Source organism: Malaclemys terrapin, chromosome 8, assembly GCF_027887155.1.
Source record: "Malaclemys terrapin pileata isolate rMalTer1 chromosome 8, rMalTer1.hap1, whole genome shotgun sequence".
In the NCBI taxonomy this organism is placed as follows: domain Eukaryota; kingdom Metazoa; phylum Chordata; order Testudines; family Emydidae; genus Malaclemys; species Malaclemys terrapin.
This window is the reverse complement of record NC_071512.1, coordinates 41,528,974-41,549,218: the sequence shown is the minus strand read 5'-3', so window position 1 is coordinate 41,549,218 and position 20,245 is coordinate 41,528,974. Positions and strand designations below refer to the sequence as shown.

Genomic DNA, 20,245 nt, shown 5'->3' with positions numbered 1-20,245 from the left:
ATCCTGCATTTAACATTTCCTTGATTTGCTTTTCAGTTCTGTAAGTTCAGACATTCTAAGGCCACAGTGCTTCCTACCATGTGAGCAGAAGCAGCTTCCCAAGCCAGTCCTGCAGTGTATAGCCTCTACTGTACCTTCACAGCGCGGGGGATGCCCTGTCCATTGTCCCAGGGCCGTACACTCCAGTGTCTCCGATCCATTCCGCACAAACCCCGTCTCACAGGAAAAGGCACAGGTGGAGTTATACGTGAAGTCTCCATGCCAATGAGTACAGTTTAATCGGCCCCTGCCCGGGGAATCCAGCACTGGGCACTTGACAGCTGGAATAGCAAAGCATAACTTTATAAGTAAAAATCTGGATGTGGCAGGGGATGGTCCTTTGTTGCTGTGAGGTGAAGTGCCAGGGGAATTAGCTAATGGGTGTGTGTGTGAAGTGCCATGGAAGCATGGGTACATGAGGTTAGGTACTGGGGGCAAAGGGTGCTCCACATGACATTCCCATAAGCAAACTAGGGAAATGTAGTTTAGATTTAATTTCTAGCAGGTGGGTGCACAACCTCTTGAAAAACCACACTCAGAGAGTAGTTACACTGGTTTGTGTGAAACTGGGAGGGTGTATCTAGTGGAGTGCCACAGGGGTCAGTCCTGGGTCCAGTACTATTCAATATTTTCATTAATGACTTGGAGAATAGAGTGGAGACGATGCTTATAAAATTTGCAGATGACACCAAGCTAGGAGGGAGTGCAAGCACTTTGGAGGACAGAATTAGAATTCAAAACTACCTTGTCAAATTGGAGAACTGGTCTGAAATCAACAAGGTGAAATTCAGTAAAGACAAGAGCAAAGTACTTCACTTAGGAAAGAAAATTGAAATGCATAACTACAAAATGGGGAATAAGTGGCCAGGTGGTTACATTGCTGAAAAGGGATTTTAGTGGATCACAAATTGGATATGAATCAACAATGTGATGCAGCTGCAAAAAAGGCTAATATCATTCTGGGGTGTACTAACAGGTGTGTTGTATGTAAGATATGGGAGATAAATGTCCCGCTTTACTTTGCACTGCTGAGGCCTCAGAAGGAGTACTGTGTGCAGTTCTGGGTGCCACACTTTAAGAAAGATGTGGACAAACTGGAGAGAGTCCAGAGAAAAGCAACACAAATTATCAAATGTTTAGAAAACCTGGCCTCTGAGGAAAGGTTAAAAAAACTGGGCATATTTAGTCTTGAGAAAAGAAGAGGGGATATCTAATAACGGTCTTCAATTGTGTTAAGGGTTGTTATAAAGAAGACAGTGATCAATTGTTCTCCATGTCCACTGAAGATAGGAAAAGAAGTAATGGTCTTAATCTGCAGCAACAGCAATTTAGGTTCGATATTAGGAAAATTTTTCTAACAATAAGGATAGTTAAACTCTGAAACAGGTAACCAAGGAGTTTGTGGAATCCCCATCAGTGGAGATTTTAAAGAATAGGTTGGACAAACACTTGTCAGGGGTGGTCTAGTTTTACTTGGTCCTGCCTCAGTGCAGGGGGCTGGACTTGAAGACCTCTTGAGGTCCCTTCCAGCTCTACATTGCTATGTGTTAAGTGATGCATTGCTGCAGTTTTCAGACCCTGGGAGCAGCATGTCTTGGACACTGGGTGGAACAATGCTGTCTGGAATGAGGTGCTGGAGTGTTAATGCCTCAGGGGGATGAGGTGTTACCATGAGTTGAATGGCTAGAAGCTGGGGGTGTAGTGCCAGAGGGAGAACTGTCTGAAGGGAGGGTACCATGACAGGGACTGATGGTTACCGAATAACCAGGTTAGTGGGGTGCCAGGAGGCAGGTGTCTGGCTGTGTTTGGGGGAAGGTGACAGGAAGAGGAGCCAGGGGACAGTAGTGCCAGGGGTTGTGGGGCAGACAGTTGACACTGGTGTAAATGGCTGCCCAAGGGGCAGGGCAATGGCGATGAAGGTCCATTTTCTCCCTATTACACAGCTTTGCATTGCACGTGTGTCCCATATCGAAGGATCTAGTCCCCTGGCTCCCAAGCTATCATACAAAATAGCTCTCCTCCCCAGAATGGGCAGAGATCTGGGCTCCTATGGAAAGGACGTCTCATATCACACCAGCTCCACCATGGATTCTCTGCACACCCCACAGTTAATGGTGTGTCTCTACCTTCACAGAGTGGGGGACGCACTGTCCATTGTCCCAGGGCTGTGCACGCCAGTGTCTCCGATCCATTCCGCACAAATCCCATCTCGCAGGAGAAGGTGCAGGTGGAGTTATACGTGAAGTGTCCATGCCAGTGAGTGCAGTTTAACTGGCCCCTGCCCAGGGTGGCCAGCGCTGGGCACTTGACAGCTGCGGACAGAATACGAGCAAAGTAAGGACAGTCAATGTAAGGACCCGTTCTCGCTCTTGGTGAGGTCCTCTGTACATAGCTCTCAGCCCTCACAGCAGCCCCTTCCTTCCCTCCCCCCTCCCCCCCCATGGAAATGGCAGAGCCAGGTTCAGGGATGGTGTCATGGTAGGGGGCAAAAGAGGGACGATAATTGAGCCAACTGCGTGAGAGCTGTTTGTTTTGTGGGAGCTATATTGGCATAGTTGTAGGGAGCTAGGTCAGGAATACCCGTGGCTGATGTAAATTCTGTGATTCTTTGTCAAGGCCTGAGCCTTAAATACCAAAGGTTGCTGCAGAACAGTGTATGGCCACATGGCTTGACTAGTGGGAAATGATGCACAAGTTGGATTGAGGTGTGTTAGCAGAGCTGGGATTGGGAGATACCCAAGACCAGAATAGCAGGGAGTGAGGCAGGATGTAGATCAGGATTGAGGTGCTTTTGCAGAGCTGTGTAACTCTCTTGAATTGCAAGAGTCCAGTGCTTCAGTCCTCCTCCCCCATGTCACCTGTCACAGACAATCAGTGAGCCTCAGTTACCTGTGAGGGCAACCACCAGGTGCAGCCATGATAGAGTTAGTGGGGAGCAGTTATAATATAATAACATTTCCCTAAATTACCAGTAAACTGGCCTTCCAGTAACCCCTTTCCAGGCCTGGCTTCCATTGCCACCCACTTGGACCATGGCAACCAACCATTCCCACTGATGGGAGAAGTGCTGGCTCTGGGCTTCCAAGCAATGGCAATGAGGGGCACAGGGATAAACTCACTGCCTTCATTCTGTTATAAAAAGGCAGTCAGCAGCGAACCAGCTGAGCGGTGAACAGCGGAGGCTAACAGAGGGAGTTTGCCTGGGAGTTCGCCTGGGGAGAGTGCACTGACGCTTTCATCTTACAGGCTTCTCTGAGTAGTTACTACAACAGCTGAGGAAGCTCTTAGAAGGAAGGAAATATGGATGGTGAGCGTTCAGCTGTTGTTACCTGCACAGGATGTGCCATGTTTGCCTTTCTTCCACAGGACAAAAGCGACTTTGTCTGTACAAAAGTGCAAGCTGGTCTCCGTATTGGAAGAGAAGGTTTGAGGTCTGGAGAAACAAGTATCGACCCTGCGTTGCATAAGAGAAAATGAAGATTTCCTGGACAGACATGAGAATATGCTTCTACAGGCACAACTTTATGAAGAATCAGAGCAGGCTGCACAGCTGGGACAGAAGGATGGTGAAGAAATTTGGCAGTATGTGACTTCCAGTAGAAGGAAGAGGAACGTCCATGTACCAGCAATGCAGATACAGGCGAGCAACTGTTTTCATGTTCTCTCCACAGGTACTAATGCGGAGCGTGGACTAGATGATACATCTGAGGGAAGGGAGCAGAAGGAGACTCCACCGATTGGAAGGCATGAGATGCACTGTCCTAGAGATGGGGGTTCCATGACCACCACTCCCAAGAGAAGGAGGCAGGTGGTGGTGGTCAGGAACTCCCTCCTCAGGGGGACTGAGTCATCTATCTGCCGCCCCGACCGGGAAAACCGAGAAGTGTGCTGCTTGCCAGGAGCTAGGATACACAATGTGACAGAGAGACTGCCGAGACTCATCAAGCCCTCGGATCGCTACCCCTTCCTGCTTCTCCACGTGGGCACCAATGATACTGCCAAGAATGACCTTGAGCGGATCACTGCAGACTACGTGGCACTGGAAAGAAGTATAAAGGAGTTTGAGGCACAAGTGGTGTTCTCGTTCATCCTCCCTGTGCAAGGAAAAGGCCCGGGTAGAGACGGTCGAATCATGGAAGTCAATGAATGGCTACGCAGCTGGTGTCGGAGAGAAGGCTTTGTATTCTTTTACCAGGGATGGCATTCCAAGAAGGAGGAGTGCTAGGCAAAGATGGGCTCCACCTAACGAAGAGAGGGAAGAACAACTTCACAAGCAGGCTGGCTAACCTAGTGAGGGGGACTTACTTTAAACTAGGTTCATCGGGGGAAGGAGACCAAAGCCCTGAGGTAAGTGAGGAAATGGGGTACTGGGAGGAAGCACGAGCAGGAGAGAGCAAGAGGGGAGGACTCCTGTCTCATACTGAGAAAGTGGGACGATCATAAGTGCCTGAATGCAAGAAGCCTGGGAAACAAGCAGGGAGAACTGGAAGTCCTGGCACAGTCAGGGAACTCTGATGTGATTGGAATAACAGAGACTTGGTGGGATAACTCACATGCCTGGAGTACTGTCATGGATGGATATAAACTGTTCAGGAAGAACAGGCAGGGCAGAAAAGGTGGGGGAGTTGCATTGTATGTAAGAGATCAGTATGACTGAAACTGCAGAAAAACCTGAGAGTCTCTGGATTAAATTTAGAAGTCTGAGCAACAAGAGTGATGACATGGTGGGAGTCTGCTATAGACCACCATACCAGTGTCTGGTGGGAATGAGGTGGACAAGGCTTTCTTCCGGCAACTAACAGAAGTTACTAGATCACTGGCCCTGGTTCTCATGGGAGACTTCCATCACCATGTAGCGGGGTGGTCACCCGCTCCTCCCCTGAAGGGCTTAAAACAGCCGGAGAGAGGGCTGTGGCAGGGAAAAGCTGGACTGATTGGGGAAGCGGCTGCAGCTGGGCCATGCCCCAATCAGGCCCAGCTGGTCCCTATAAAAGGCTGTGAGCCAGAGGCCCAGGGTACTCTCCCTCTGCATTCAGAAAGAGAAGGGCCTGGCTGCAGGGAGCTAGAGACAGGGTACTTGAGTGGAGCAGGGCTGGGGAAAGGCAGAGGAGTTGTGGAGCTCCAGCCTTGAAAGCCCCAGGCTGCGGCCTAGCATAAGGCCAATAGGTACTGGGAGTTGCAGAGGGCAGCCCAGAGGTAGGCAAAAGCAGCAGGCCCAAACCCAACCTTGCCGATGATGACTGGCTTATACTGCAGTCTGCCCTGCGGGGGCTAGTTGCTGACTGGCAGTGGCCTTATTCTGAGGCGAGGTGGGGATAGTGGGTGGGGGTTCCCTGGGGAGGGGAGACCCAAAGAGAAAGGGGTACTGCCAGGGGGCAGCACCCAGAGAAAGGGGCACCGGGGTCCTGGGAAGGACCCAGGCCAGTGGCAAGGCGGATCACCGGCTTGCAGAGGGCGCTCCAACAGCTGGATGAGCTAATTCCCAAGAAGACCAGCAGGAGATGCCGCCGGGTGAGTCCGTGCACTGCTATACACCCTGATATCTGCTGGGAGAGCAATACAGCAGTGCACAGACAATCCAGGAAGTTTTTGGAAAGTGTAGGGGACAATTTCCTGGTGCAGGTGCTGGAGGAACCAACAAGGGGCAGAGCTCTTCTTGACCTGGGAAGAATTAGTAGGGGAAGCAAAAGTGGATGGGAACCTGGGAGGCAGTGACCATGAGATGGTCGAGTTCAGGATCCTGACACAAGGAAGAAAGGAGAGCAGCAGAATACGGACCCTGGACTTCAGAAAAGCAGACTTTGACTCCCTCAGGGAGCTGATGGGCAGGATACCCTGGGAGAATAACATAATTCTGCTTTGAGCAGGGGGTTGGACTAGATGACCTCCTGAGGTCCCTTCCAACCCGGATATTCTATGATTCTAAGAAGCAATGGGCTTAAATTGCAGCAAGGGCGGTTTAGGTGGACATTAGGAAAAACTTCCTAACTGTCAGAGTGGTTAAGCACTGGAATAAATTGCCTAGGGAGGTGGTGGAATCTCCATCATTGGGGATTTTTAAGAGCAGGTTGGACAAACACCTGTCAGGGATGGTCTAGATCAGCGGTAGGCAATCTATGGCAAGCGTGCCAAAAGCGGCACGCGAGCTGATTTTCAGTGGCACTTACACTGCCCAGATCCTGGCCACCGGTCCGGGGGGCTCTGCATTTTAATTTAATTTTAAATGAAGCTTCTTAAACATTTTAAAAACCTTATTTACTTTACATACAACAATAGTTTAGTTATATAGTATAGACTTATAGAAAGAGACTTTCTAAAAATGTTAAAATGTATTACTGGCACATGAAACCTTAAATGAAAGTGAAGAAATGAAACTCGGCACACCACTTCTGAAAGGTTGCCAACCCCTGGTCTAGATAATCGTTAGTCCTGCCTTGAATGCAGGGGACTGGACTAAATGACCTTGTGAGGTCCCTTCCGGTTCTATGATTCTATGATTCAATCCCAACCCAGGAGCTAGTGCCCATTTCTATGCATGGAGCCTGCAGCATTTTGGGATAGCCCCATGCTTGTCACAGCTGCCATGAACCCTAAGCTAATCCAGATGCAGCAGCAGTCGCATGGACAATGATGTCACCCACACTCAGGGCAATGGCCTCACAGCCCCAGCACTGCTGGGAGCTGAACTCAGTCACTCAGCCACAGTGCCTCCTTCATGCACAGAAAGTTCCTACTCCTCACCCCCTCTGCTTTTTTGACATGTGCTTGTTTCTAGTTTGCCTGTATCACTGTGTCTTTCTGATTGTCAGCTTTTCACAGGAGGGGCCATCTTCTATTCTACAAGTGTCCAACTGGAGCCTTTAGGCCCGACTGGGAGGCAAATTGATAATAGTCAGAACAGGGACACCTACAGTTAAGGATGTCTAAATGTTTCCATTCTAACCCCCGGTTTTTCAGTTGCTCAGAATTTTCTAAAATTTTTGCTTATTGGGCTATTGCTTATCTGTGCAAAGATGAAATTTTGGGGAAAGATTAAGCCAAAACTAAGTTTTGATTATGAGAAATGTGCAGAAATGCACTTTTGCCAGTATAAAACAAAAATGCAGTGCAATGTTTTCTTTAACACCTCTGCAGGCTAAACACTTTGGGATAGACAGCTGAAATTTACAAGGGAACATTTATAACAGGGGAGAAATGTCTGTGAGAACTGGATTGGATTTAGCTGGATTTAGTGATCTGTGACATTCACAGTGCAGTCATGTATCCCGGTTTTTACTGATAGCATTTATAAACCAATATTTATAGTCTGTATGGCCAACTTAACTGTGCAGGCCGCATGCTCACTAATGCTCCTATCTCACTCTGTGCTGCTATTTCAGCTGTTCACTGAATAAGGAGCTCTAACAGGGGTCGGAGCATGTCACGGAGTCATTGGGTGATGCTCTGGAACTACTCCATATGAAGCCAGTCAGGACTGTGGGGGAGCATGCCTCCTTTCTTTGAGCATACTGTCACCAGGGCAAGAAGCTTACACAGCTTCGACTTTCCTGGATCTGACCTCAGAGCATTCAGCGTCTCCTTTCTCACCGGGCGCTTCCTGCAGCGAGTCCACCTGGGTGGGGCTCCTGGGGAAGCCAAAGGGCCCTGCACCCCAACCCTACTCTCAGCCAGCCATTAAAACAGAAGGTTTATTAGTCAACAGGAACACAGCGTAGAGCAGAACTCATTAGCACAGAAAACAGTGACTTTCAGCCAAGTCCATCTTGGGGAGTCCTGGGCCAGATGCCCTGGACTCCCCTTCTTCCAGTCCCCCTAAGCAGACTGCCAGCTTCCAGTGACTCGACCTCAGACACCCTTGTTGCTCCTCCTCCCTCTCTTTGTCTCGCTTCCCGGGCAAAGAGTCACCTGGTCGTCACCTGGTTACATCCCTCTCCTGGGTCTAAGGTTAGGAGAGCGCAGGGCCGGCTCCAGGCACCAGCCCACCAAGCTTGTGCTTGGGGCGGCACCTGGAGGGGGGGCGGCGCGGTGCTCCGGCCCCCGGGGAGAGCGGGGCCATGGCCGGGCTCGCCGCCCTCCCCCCGGCTGCCGGGGGGAGAGCGGCAAGCCCTGGCTGGGGCTCGCCGCCCTCTCGCCGCCCTGCCCCCTGCGCTCTGGTCGCCGGGGGGAGAGCGGAGCCCCCGCCGAGGCTCGCCGCCCTCCCCCCCCCCCCCCGGGGCGGCAAAAAAGCCAGAGCCGGCCCTGGGAGAGGGACTGGACATAACATACATGCAGGCAGCTGGAGTAGCCTCACCTGCCCCAGAGGGTCTTAGCCAAAGTCACACACCCCTATTCCCACCACCGAGGTATTGGTGCAGCACACAGGGAAACTGAGGCATACACAGTATTCATGCAAAACAGTAAAACTCACATAGGCTCAACAGTAAGACTCACATAGGCTCACATACACCGTAACAAGGGGAAATCCCTTCGTCACAGGGCACACTCAGCAACGCAGTTCTTGTCTTATTGAGTTGAGTGCTCATTTGGCAATGCAAGACTCCCTGGGCGGTGTCGTCTCACTGACCGTGAATGGTGCACAGGGCAAGGCATCCTGCAGGTACCAGCCAAAAAGTTCCAGACTGTGCAATTACTTTGTTCTTTAAAACAACAACTTGGGAAATTCCATGCCCAAAATGATGCTATGGGGACATTGAATTTGCACCACTAGGCTCTCAGAAGTCAAGAAATGCTGATGTTACACCTGCATGCACAACTTGGACTAGTCAGCTCCCCTTTGATCGTACACTGTGGTACAGTTTTCAGTTATGTGATCACATAATGCTTCTCTTATAAAACAATATAATATCACAGTCTTAGCTAGACACTTGGAGCATCTTTTAGTACCATGTATTGCTCTGTATATGGAGTCCATGAACATAATTTCAATGTAAGATGCAGGGTGAAAGATGTGTTTCTGCAGTGCCCTTGCCATGCTGATTGCCTGCCATCCAATCCTACAGAAAATAAGGCACAGTGTCCTGCTGCTGAGCCCAGGTATCGTTCACTGTGCATCTTACACAAGGCACCCTATAACCTGCAATCATTTGATATGATCTTTTATTGCATTCTTAGAGTAAAAGTACTGAACTGCAACACCTAAAGGAACTGCATCATTACAAACTTCAAAGGGTGCAATTAATGAATACATTTAATCCATGCAAAATATAACATTTAAGCCAAGCTAGAGAAAAAGAAGAATTCAGCTGTGGACAGATGTTGTTGTAAAAAGTTCAAGAGCCCTATTAGAAAAGGGGCAATGTGGCATACTTCTGCAGGGGAGACCTGGGTTCCGCTGCTGGCCCATGGGGTGACCTTAAGTGAGCCACTTCCACTCTCTTTCTCAGTTACCCCATCTATAGAATAGGGATAATGATACTGACCTGCTTTGTAAAGAGCTTTGAGAGCTACTGATAGGAAGTACTAGACAAGAGGTAGGTGTTTATTATAATTTAAAGGGTCAGGTTGAACAAGACATGTTCAGGGCTCATTTATTCCAATTGCCCACAGTTGAGAGCTCTTCGTGATCAGGGCTAAAATGTGTCTTATCAAATGTGATTATTTAGTCAATAAAATTATTTGCTCTTTCCTATTAGGGCTCTTTTTATAGACACACCACTCCTGTGTCAGAGACCTTCTCCTTTCCCACCTTGACTTGTTTTGATCTGATGAAATGTTCTGGACCTAGCAATAGTCTGTCTGTCACCCTGCCAGTCTTTCAGAGGTAGGAATTAGTCTACTGTCACATTAAAGAAACGAACTGCATAGAAAGGGCTACTTAATGACAGCATCAAGGAAAATGACAGACTATTGTAGTGTTCCAGATAGCCAGCAGGGGCAGCTCATTCAGTTCCACGAATGAGGTGGATGGGATAAGACACACATCCATAACCTCTCAGCTGCCAAATCCTCCAGTACGCACCTGCCCATGTCCCACTAGGCCCTCCGCCTGCCAGGAGGAACCCTCCTACTAGGTCAAGGGTGCTGCTTTCTCCCCTGGAAAATCTGGCTGCCGCATCAATGATGGCTTGTACTTTTAAATCCAAACACTCTGACTATTGTGAATGTCTGCAGCAGCAGAAACCCAGAAAATGCAGAGGTTCAGAGGGGCCTTTCTGGTTGGAAATCGTCCATCAGACTCTTTGGCTTAAGGCTTTGGACAGCTCCTGTTCTTACTCATACCTTCACAAAGCGCGTGACTCTTGTTGGACTCACTCTAGAGCAGGGTAGGTTTCAAGCAGTTAGAACATGCTCAGAAGCCACAGTAATGGGCACGGTCTAGGAAATGCACAGTGCAGCCCCAGTGTGTGGGAAAATCTGCTGCAGACCATTCACTACTAGAATTAAGCTTGTCAAAACTGAGGTCTGTAGTCGCTCCTCAGTCAGTTTCTAGTCCTCTAAGTCAGACTGGTTATGTGTGGCATCTGCTAATATTTCTTTGACAACTGCACATCAAAGCCAGCCTTAGCATTTGAGTAGCCCTGCAAAACAATTTTTGCTAACTCCAGTTGTAAGTGACTGTTGTTTACCATGCTTACACTGCTATGCACAGGGCTAGCTGAGGATGTGAGGGAGGGTGAGCTGGTTACACCCCAAACATATTTGTTCCTGCACAACTCTGCCTCTCCCTACTTATCTGATCTTGGTTTTTATCATGTTTCCACCCTCAGGCCCTCTGCTCTACCCATGCTGCCAGCATCTGCCTCTAGTTAGCTGGCTCCCACAAGCATCTTAGAATCACAGAATATCAGGGTTGGAAGGGACCTCAGGAGGTCATCTAGTCCAACCCCCTGCTCAAAGCACGACCAATCCCCAACTAAATCATCCCAGCCAGGGCTTTGTCTAGCCTGACCTTAAAAACCTCCCTAGGTAACCCATTCCAGTGCTTCACCATCCTCCTAGTGAAAAAGTTTTTCCTAATATCCAACCTAAATCTCCCCCATTGCAACTTGAGACCATTACTCCTTGTTCTCTCATCTGCTACTACTGAGAACAGTCTAGCTCCATCGTCTTTGGAACCCCCTTTCAGGTAGTTGAAAGCAGTTATCAAATCCCCCCTCATTCTTCTCTTCTGCAGACTAAATAATCCCAATTCCCTCAGCCTCTCCTCATAAAACATGTGCTCCAGCCCCCTAATCATTTTTGTTGCCCTGAGCTGGACTCTTTCCAATTTTTCCACATCCTTGTAGTGTGGGGCCCAAAACTGGACACAGTACTCCAGATGACGCCTCACCAATGCTAAATAGAGGGGAATGATCACGTCTCTCGATCTGCTGGCAATGCTCCCACTTATACAGCCCCAAATGCCGTTAGCCTTCTTGGCAACAAGGGCACACTGTTGACTCATATCCAGCTTCTCGACCACTGTAACCCCTAGGTCCTTTTCTGCAGAACTGCTGCCTAGCCACTTGGTCCTTAGTCTGTAGCAGTGCATGGGATTCTTCCGTCCTAAGTGCAGGACTCTGCACTTGTCCTTGTTGAACCGCATCAGATTTCTATTGGCCAAATCCTCTAATTTGTCTAGGGCCCTTTGTATCCTATCCCTACGCTCCAGCATATCTACCACTCCTCCCAGTTTAGTCTCATCTGCAAATTTGCTGAGGCTGCAATCCAAGCCATCCTCCAGATCATTGAACAAAACAAATCTTCGTACTTTCTTCTGAATTGTCCCTTTGCCTAGAGTGGCCTCCCAGAACCAGGGGCGGCCAGTTATATGGGATCACAGTGCCCAGGCTCCAGCAATATTTAAGGCCCGAGGGCCTCGGGGCCTGGCTCCACCAATGTTTGGGGCTGGGTCTCTCTCCTGGCCCCGCCTGCCGCCCCCGTGCACCTCCCCCAAGCACCTCCCCCGGGCCAGGAACGTCCCTGCCTCAAGAACTCCGGGCTGTGCTCCACTCTGCTGTCTCCCAGCATCAACTGCTGCCACGGGGTCCTAGCGCCCCCCCATTTTCTAGTGCCAGGGCAGGCTGACCCTGACCCTGCCCTTCCGCCTTGGACCCTTCCCTTTTCCTGCGGGACCCTCCACCAGCACAGGGGACTCTCCCCCCCCCGTCCACAGTCACCGGTCCTACCCCACACTGGGCAAGGGGCAGTCCCATCCCCCACCCCCAGGGAGGCTACAGTGAGGGGCAGCAGCAGGGGAGGAGGAGCACATGTGATGGCAGCCCCCCCACCACCACCCTGACACCCACCACAGGGGAGGCGAGGGGGCTTCCTGGACCTGACAGGGGCCCTAGGAGCACATGCAGTGACAGTGGTGCGAGGCAAGTGTGCTGTGGTGGGGAGGCTCCCCCACAGCTCGTGGCTACTGACGGGGAGAGGGCTGGGGGGAGTCCTTCTCTCTGGCCCCAGTCCCAGGGCAACCCACCTACACCCCAAACTCCTCAGCCCCAGCCCCACCCCACCCCAGAACCCGCACCCCCAGCCAGAGCCCTTACCTCCCCACGCCCCAACCTTCTGCCCTAGCCCTGAGTCCTTCCCACACCCCAAACCCCTCATCTCCAGCCCCAGCCAGAGCCCTCATCCCCCCATACCTTAACCCTCTGCCCTAGCCCTGAGCCCCCTCCTGCATTGTGAAGCCCTCATCCCCAGCCCCACCCCACAGCCCTCAACCCTGCACCCAAACCCTCTGCCTGAGCCGCTCCCACACCCCAAACTCCTCATCACCAGACCCACCCCAGAGCCCTCACATTTTTACATTATTTTAAAAAATATATATCATCTTACAAGGCGGGGGGGGGGGGGGGAATAGGGGCAGGACTTGGACCTGTTCTGGGCACCACCAAAAATTATACAAACCTGCCGCCCCTGCCCAGAACTGAGCTGTGCAGATACAGGGCAATATCAAGTGCACGTAAAGAGGGATTTTGCCTCTAAACACAACACAGGTGAACCTACTAATAGAAGCCTGTGTCCAGTTCTGGGCACCCACTTTTAAAAGAGCTTTGCAAAACTGGAAAGGGTTCAGAAAAAAACTATGAGGCTAATGAAAGCTATGAAACCTGCCTTCTAGTAAGAACAAAAAAGATCTATTTATCTTATAAAGAGAAGGGTAAGAGGCAACTTGATTAATAGATGTTAAGGCCAGAAGTGACCATTATGACAATATAGTCTGACCTCCTGTATAGCACTCCAAGGGATGGAGAATCCCCCACACCCCTTGGTAAGTTGTTCCAATGTTAATTATTCTCACGGGCAATTCCAGTCTGAATTTATCTGGCTTCAGCTTCCAGCCCTTGGATCATGTTATTCCTTCATCTGCCCAGCAGAGGAGCTGGCTCTGCCATAGGCAGCTGCTGGTAGAGGCTGGAGCTGCCATGGGGCAGGAGGCTAGCCTGGAGTCCTACCCTCTCTAGCCACATGAACTAGCTGTGATTTTGCACCCCCAGCCCTGGGAATCCCTGGTGATCTTTAGCGATAAGCATCCTGCCCTAGCCTCAGAGTTGCCTTGGTTACGTTTTCAAGGGTGTCTGCACAAGGAGCAGGGCTAGAAACTCAGTGTTTTTCAAGAGAGAAGCGGAGATTGTCCTTTCCATTTCCCCTAGGGCCAGCTGTCATTAATGTCTAGTGAGGCTGCAGCTGGGAAGCGTCATGTCATGGGGCTGTGACCATCTCTTTAGCTCCCTGCAGGCACCAGGCAGACAGGAGACACCCAGCCTGCACCAGCATTACATGAATGCCCTTTCCATGGTTCTCTGAGTGCACAAGGGGACTCAAACCCCTGCCCCTGACTATGCTGCAGAAGCACAGACCTCCCTTTCCATGCAATTAGCATCCATGCACCCCAGGACCAGGGATCCACTTCCCAGCTGGGAAGGCAAAGAAGAGCATAGAGATCTGGGCAACAAGTCGAGAAAGAAATTGTGAAAGCAGCCAGTTACCAAAGCAGCATTTCCTGCAAGGCCTGTGTCATGCTGCTGCCTGGAGATGGGGGGCAGTGAGGCAGGGGGCTCCCAAGAGAAGACAGCCCTCAGCCCTAGTAGCAGCAACAGAAGGATTCACTTCCCAACTCCCCCCTTGCTCAGCATCCCAGTCTCTGGAGAGTGCAAACGGCCCAGAGAGAGGGCTCATGTAGAGAAGCAGGAGGGCTCTAAAGAGGGAAATGGGGTGAAAACAAGTGGAAGAAAAGGCAGAGAGGGTGGGGATAGGGTCCAGAGTGACCTAGACAAATTGGAGAATTGGGCCAAAAGAAATCTGATGAGGTTCAACAAAGACAAGTGCAGAGTCCTCCACTTAGGATGGAAGAATCCCATGCACCACTACAGGCTGGGGACCGACTGGCTAAGCAGTAGTTCTGCAGAAAAGGACCGGGGGATTACAGTGGATGTGAAGCTGGATATGAGTCAGGAGTGTGCCCTTGTTGCCAAGAAGGCTAAGGGCATATTGGGCTGCATTAGTAGGAGCATTGCCAGCAGATCAAGGAAAGTGATTATTCCCCTCTATTCGGTACTGGTGAGGCCACATCTGGAGTATTGTGTCCAGTTTTGGGCCCCCCACTACAGAAAGGATGTGGACAAATTGGAGAGAGTCCAGTGGAGGGCAACAAAAATGATCAGGGGGCAGAGGCACATGACTTACGAGGAGAGGCTGAGGGAACTGGGCTTGTTTAGTCTGCAAAAGAGAAGAATGAGGGGGGATTTGATAGCAGCCTTCAACTACCTGAAGAGGTAGTTCCAAAGAGGATGAAGCTCGGTTGTTCTCAATGGTGACAGATGACAGAACAAGGAGCAATGGTTTCAAGTTGCAGTGGGGGAGGTCTAGGTTGGATATTAGGAAACACTATTTCACTAGGAGGGTGGTGAAGACCTGCAATGGGTTACCTAGGGAGGTGGCGGAATTTCCATTCTTAGAGGTTTTTAAGCTCTTGACAAAGGCTGGGATGATTTAGTTGGTATTGGTCCTGCTTTGAGAAGTGGAGATTCTCCTTCCCATTTCCCCTAGGGCCAGCTGTCTTTAATGTCCAGTGAGGCTGCAGCTGGGGAATGTCATGTCATGGGGCTGTGACCATCTCTCTAGGTCCCTGCAGGTCCTGCTTTGAGCAGGGGGTTGGACTAGATGACCTCCTGAGGTCTCTTCCAACCCTAATCTTCTATGATTCTATGATCACAAACACCACTGCAAGTGTGGTTCTGCTCTGGTTAAGAGTATGGGTCAATGGCCCTGCCTGGGCTGCACACAGCTTGTGCAGTGCGAGAGCTGTTTACTTACCCTGTAACATTACAGAAATAGCCCAATTTCTCTAAGCATCTCTGTGCCGATGTCACTGCAGCCTCGCCAGGGTTAGCTACATTGATTTCTAAACAGATCTAGTTAATGTGGTACAAAAGCTGTGTGTAGACCCCTACTGAGTTGGTCTGCTCCCCATGCACCTGTCTTTAGTGACTCAAAGAAATGTTATCACTTCTTACATTTACTAGGCTGGAGAAAGAAGCGGGAGTAAGGAGTGACCAGCAGCTCCATTGCTTCTTGTGCATCATCAATGGAACTGTGTCCTAACCTCCCATCAGTGTCACCTGTGCAGATTTGTGCACAGCAGTTGGGTTGGTGAGATGTCACTGAAGGGGCCTTGTGTCATGCGGAGAGTCTGTGTTACCTGATACGATGTGCAGAAAGAAAATAACTCAGCTTGACTCAGCGGTCCCAGGCCAGGTTTGCAAGGCTGGTGCAATGAAGTTTCCCTTTCAGACCACCATACAACAGTCTGAGAACCTGCTGGAGTTTGTGAGCAGCAAGAGCAGACAACTGGAGTCTGCTAATAATGGAGCATTAGCCTCGGACCTGTGTGTGTACTCAGATTGACATTCACAAGGTGCTGCAGCTGACACGTAGGAGAAAACATCTTTTTACTTGTAACTTGAGCACATTTCATAGGGAATCAGTGACACAAGAAACACAGGACTCTGGGATGCCCTGCCTCCAGAATCACCGTGCAATGCAGGCCTGAGCATGGATGGCAAGATGTCCCGGGCAGTGCAGAATCCTCCAAAGAAAATGGTGGCACAGATCCTAGGATGATAACTGATGAGGCAACATCCTGCAATGCCTCCAGCCAGGGGATAAGCACAGTGGGCTGGCTGGTCTCTCCCCATCTCTAAGCCCAGTGACTTCATGCATGTTGAGTATCCCTAACATGGTATAATGCCACAAAGAGTGAATTTCTTCTCCACATCACTCGAGTATGAGATCCCCGTCCAATGGCCAGTCCATGCACCCTGCCCTACAATATCTGTATGGGACTCTTTGGACACACTGCTGAAGTTTGACAGCTGTGGCGGGGGACAACCCTCGTCCAGCCTGCAAACTCGGGTGGTCCCTGTGATTGTTGTGGAGCTTCCCAAGCTGAATACATCAAACCAGTTATAATTAAGCTAGAGCTCGACTCCATTTTACAGTTAAAAACAAACCGCTATGGGAGGATGGGGAAACCAGCCAGAGATGATACTTGTACATGTAGAGCTGGTAAAGCGCAGATAACACAGAGATGAGTGTGGTATAAACCACCAGAGAGATAGAAAGATTAGTGAGGGCTCCAGGCCAACCACCAGCTGAAGACACAACATGAGAAACCAAAGGTATTAAATGCTAAGGCTGGGGCTGTTCAAAGGGGTGAGGTGCCCAACTTCCAATCAGCATCAGTGGATCTGGGTTTCTCCCTACATAGGCTCTGAGAATTCCACTGTAAAATCAGTGGGGAGGAGGCAGGAATAGCTCCTGGCACCCACCTGTACACTCTGGAGCTGCTGCTGTCCAGTTCCCCGATGCCAAGCACTGCAACGTGTCCAGCCCTTGCAGTTCAAACCCCTCCTGGCACTGGAACTTGCATGTGGAATTGTAGCTAAATTCCCCCAGGGGATGACTGCAGTCAGGCCTGGGGTCAAGGTTTTTGCACCTCACAACTAAAAAGACATACAGCAGCATGAGCAGCTGGGAGGCAGGGGGAGGGGTTTCAAGCACACATGCCTGTTGCTCCCTCAAGTTGCCAGGTCTCAGGTTCTCTGGAGCACAGCCTACCCCAGCCCCTCAGCTTGAGCTTCAGCAGGAGCTGCAACATCCATACTGCTATTTGTAAAGCTCGGGCTTGAGCCCCCTAGCCCAAGTCTGGCTAGCTGGGCTTGCACCCAGCTGCAGTGGAGACATGCCGTGACAGCCCTGCTGGGGCTGAGCTCTGTAAGGCAAGAAGAAGGGCACATGCTTTCTCTGGGTAACAGAGTGAGCTGAGTAGCCTGTCTGAGAAGTTGTGTTTGGCAGTCGGACACAAGCGAGAGACTTTCCGGGCCTGGAAGCTGCTGCAGACTCAGCCCAGCAGGAGGCTCCGCCCCCAGTTGAGGCCTGGGCACCCTGCTCAGCCCTAAGGGAGACAGCAACTGTTTTGCTGCTTGGGCAGCTCCAGGCTGACAGCAGGATAGGGGTGTAGCCTTACCCCTAAGGGAGGCAAATTGCCTGGGCTGGCCTGGGGCAGGCATGCTATAGCAGCAGTGTGGTCAGGCGCTTGGGAGGCTACAACTCCACCCTCCTTCGCCAGGGAGCAATAGCAAAGGCCATTCCTCCGGCTGTGCTAGCGCCCCTCTCTGGTGAATCTCGGAGCAGCACTGATGGGTGCCCAGGCCATCGTCCCAGAGGATGTCTCTGAGGAGACCCTCCAGAAAGTAAATGCAGTGACTGTAACAGGACCTGCAGCAGGGCCCCCGCCCCTAATGTCCCTGTTCAACTGCCCTCACCGTGTTCACACTCAGGCCCGTAGAAACCAGGGTAGCAATCACAGCTGTAGTTCCCGATGGTCTCCACACACTCACCACGCTGGCTGCAGGAGGAACGCTGGCAAGACGCTGCAGAGATACAGCTGGGTTAGGATTCACCCTAACAGTTCCTTAGAGACAAATCATAACCCACCCCACTGCCTGGATCCTGCACTCCATCCCTGCTGCTTTTCTTCATTGCGGGATTCTTTCAGAGCCTGTTAAAACCATGGGAAAAAAACCCTGCCTTCAAAGGCCTTGGCTCAGGCCCTGCAAGGGCACCCAGGGCACCCAAGCTTTGCCCAGCCAGGTGGTATTGGCACCTTGCCAGAAGTTTGGAGGCAGTGGCTGCTTTGCACAGATTGTCACTCTGCTCTTGGACCCAGAGGCGCTGCCTGTGGACAGCGCTGACCTGGATGGGTAGGCTGCCCTCTGGATTGAGATGGAGGGTTGCATGCTAGGCCTGCAGGGGACACACACATGCATTGATCAGAGGCCAGCATGTGCCACGTTTGGTTATCAGGCTGTGCTTTGACCTCCCTGCCCTTCCTCCCCCACCCCCCCGTACTGATTGCACTCCAAAGAGGGTAGTAACTCTTTGGCAGGGAGACTCCACTGCATCTCCCGAGGGCTCAGAACAGGTGCTCCTGGGGCCAAGCGCCTGGCATGTCAATTTACAACAGGACTTTGTGATGAGAAGAATGTAGGGATCAAAGCAAGACTCATTCAGAGCACAGGTTCAGCTCCCGTCTGTGTGGCCCATTTGTGAGGGAGAACTTGGAAGGCAGGACTTTAACTCCCCAACCAAAGGAACCAGCGAGACACAGAGAACACCACAGCAGTGATTGTTCCCAGGCACAGGTGTTGCACACAGCAGCTAACATGCAAAGCGGGTGCAGGCCTGTGCTGCCGGCCACGGGACAATACCACTAATGCCTAAGACCAGCTAGCACTAACCAGGCCCTTGGTGGCTGTCTCCACAGAAGTCAAGACTCAGTGGGCCATGGAGACCGACTGTCCCTGCAGATCAGGGTTGAGGCACTCTAGCTGGGTGGATGGGTTAAGTTCCTCTGCCCAGACCATACCTCTTTGTAATAGTGTGTCTGGCCCTTTAAAGGCTAGAGGCCTGGAGCCAGCCAACCCTAGTTACTAGGAAGGCACAGCTGAGCAGGAGTCAGCTGATGTCCCTGGACAAGTGGCAGGAAGTTTCAGAGAAGGGGGATGCTCAGGGAGAGACAAGCCAGGAGGCTTCTGCAGGAAACCCTTCACCAGCCGGCAGGATTTGTGCCTGGAAGGAAGCCCGAGCCAGAGTGCTGAAGAAGGCTGAGAGCCAGGGAGAACAGACTCCAGGAAGTAAGGAAAGACTCCAGTCAGGCAAGGCAAGAATGGCTTGTGGAGCAACCTCAGACCATGAGGGGGCATGGGAGGCAGCCAGCCCATTGACAGTCTTCTATGGACAATTAGGGACTTAATTCTCCAGAGCTCTCAATCCAGCAACTCTCCCCAGCCCTACATATGTTAGACAGACACACACATACATAGAGAATGACAGTGGTGGGGTGGTTACCTTGGTAACACAGCGCCCTCTTTTTCTTTTGGCAGTTCTCATCGTTCCATCTTCCAGCATCACGATCCCTCTTTATGTAAATCTCCACACAGTCTTGGTTCTTCCCTTTATTGTTGGGTTCCTTGTTAGCCCAGTTCTCAGCCTCTTTCGTCAGGGCCTTGTTGGTACCAACCCAGGTCCAGACATTGTTTATCTTTCGTATCCCAATCCAGTAGTATGTTCTATGGCGGGGTAAGACTTTGTTGAGATAAACAATTTCCCCCTGGTTCTGGATTGCTACAAGGTCAGTGTAGAATGACCTGCAAAAGTTTCTGGCCAGCTCCCATGAGTAATCAGATTTGTTACCATAATGGTAGGTCCAGGCTCCCACTTCCATCTGAGTCCCGAGCACTGTTGGAAAGAGTAAAAACAGGCAAACTTGTGTGACAGTCAGTGACAGAGCTATGGGTTGACTATCAATGGGTGACACCAGACTATATCTTATATCACACACAAAAGTACTGCATTAAAAGAACATTATTTAGGTTGCAAAGTCAAGCACTCAAACGTTAGGAAATGCCACAATTAAGGTGGCACATGTAACTGAGTTCAGCCCCCTTGTGCGCATGCACGATGGTATAGTCTTTAGTGGCATGATAACATACTATTTTTCCATAGGTCCTTTGCCTCACTCAGTGCAGAGGATGGACGGTGCTCACTAAATGAGGAGCTATTCAATAGTTTGTTTTCTCCTCACTGGTCCATGTGTGACCGCCCCAGCCTTATTTACTGCACACTATACAAACCCTGCTCTGAAGACAGAATTATTCATTTCCCCAAAGGCTTTTCTATAGTGCTCATCATTACAGTATCTGAGTGCTTCACAAAC

The 20,245-nt window shown here is 50.7% G+C and overlaps 1 protein-coding gene across 5 annotated transcripts in view; it reads right to left on the bottom strand.

Moving 5' to 3' along the window:
* LOC128841556 (P-selectin-like) overlaps positions 1–20,245 on the bottom strand; it is a 55,423-nt gene that overhangs the window by 25,804 nt on the left and 9,374 nt on the right. For 3 of the 5 annotated variants that reach the window (XM_054036657.1, XM_054036660.1, XM_054036658.1), the window contains 5 exons: positions 19,378–19,767; positions 17,793–17,900; positions 16,797–16,970; positions 2,166–2,351; positions 135–320 (listed from right to left, as the gene is read on the bottom strand). In XM_054036657.1, the coding sequence (XP_053892632.1) occupies positions 135–320; positions 2,166–2,351; positions 16,797–16,970; positions 17,793–17,900; positions 19,378–19,767 (1,044 nt within the window). The remainder of the gene's footprint in view (positions 1–134; positions 321–2,165; positions 2,352–16,796; positions 16,971–17,792; positions 17,901–19,377; positions 19,768–20,245) is intronic. The other 2 variants (XM_054036659.1, XM_054036661.1) reach the window with 2 other exon arrangements.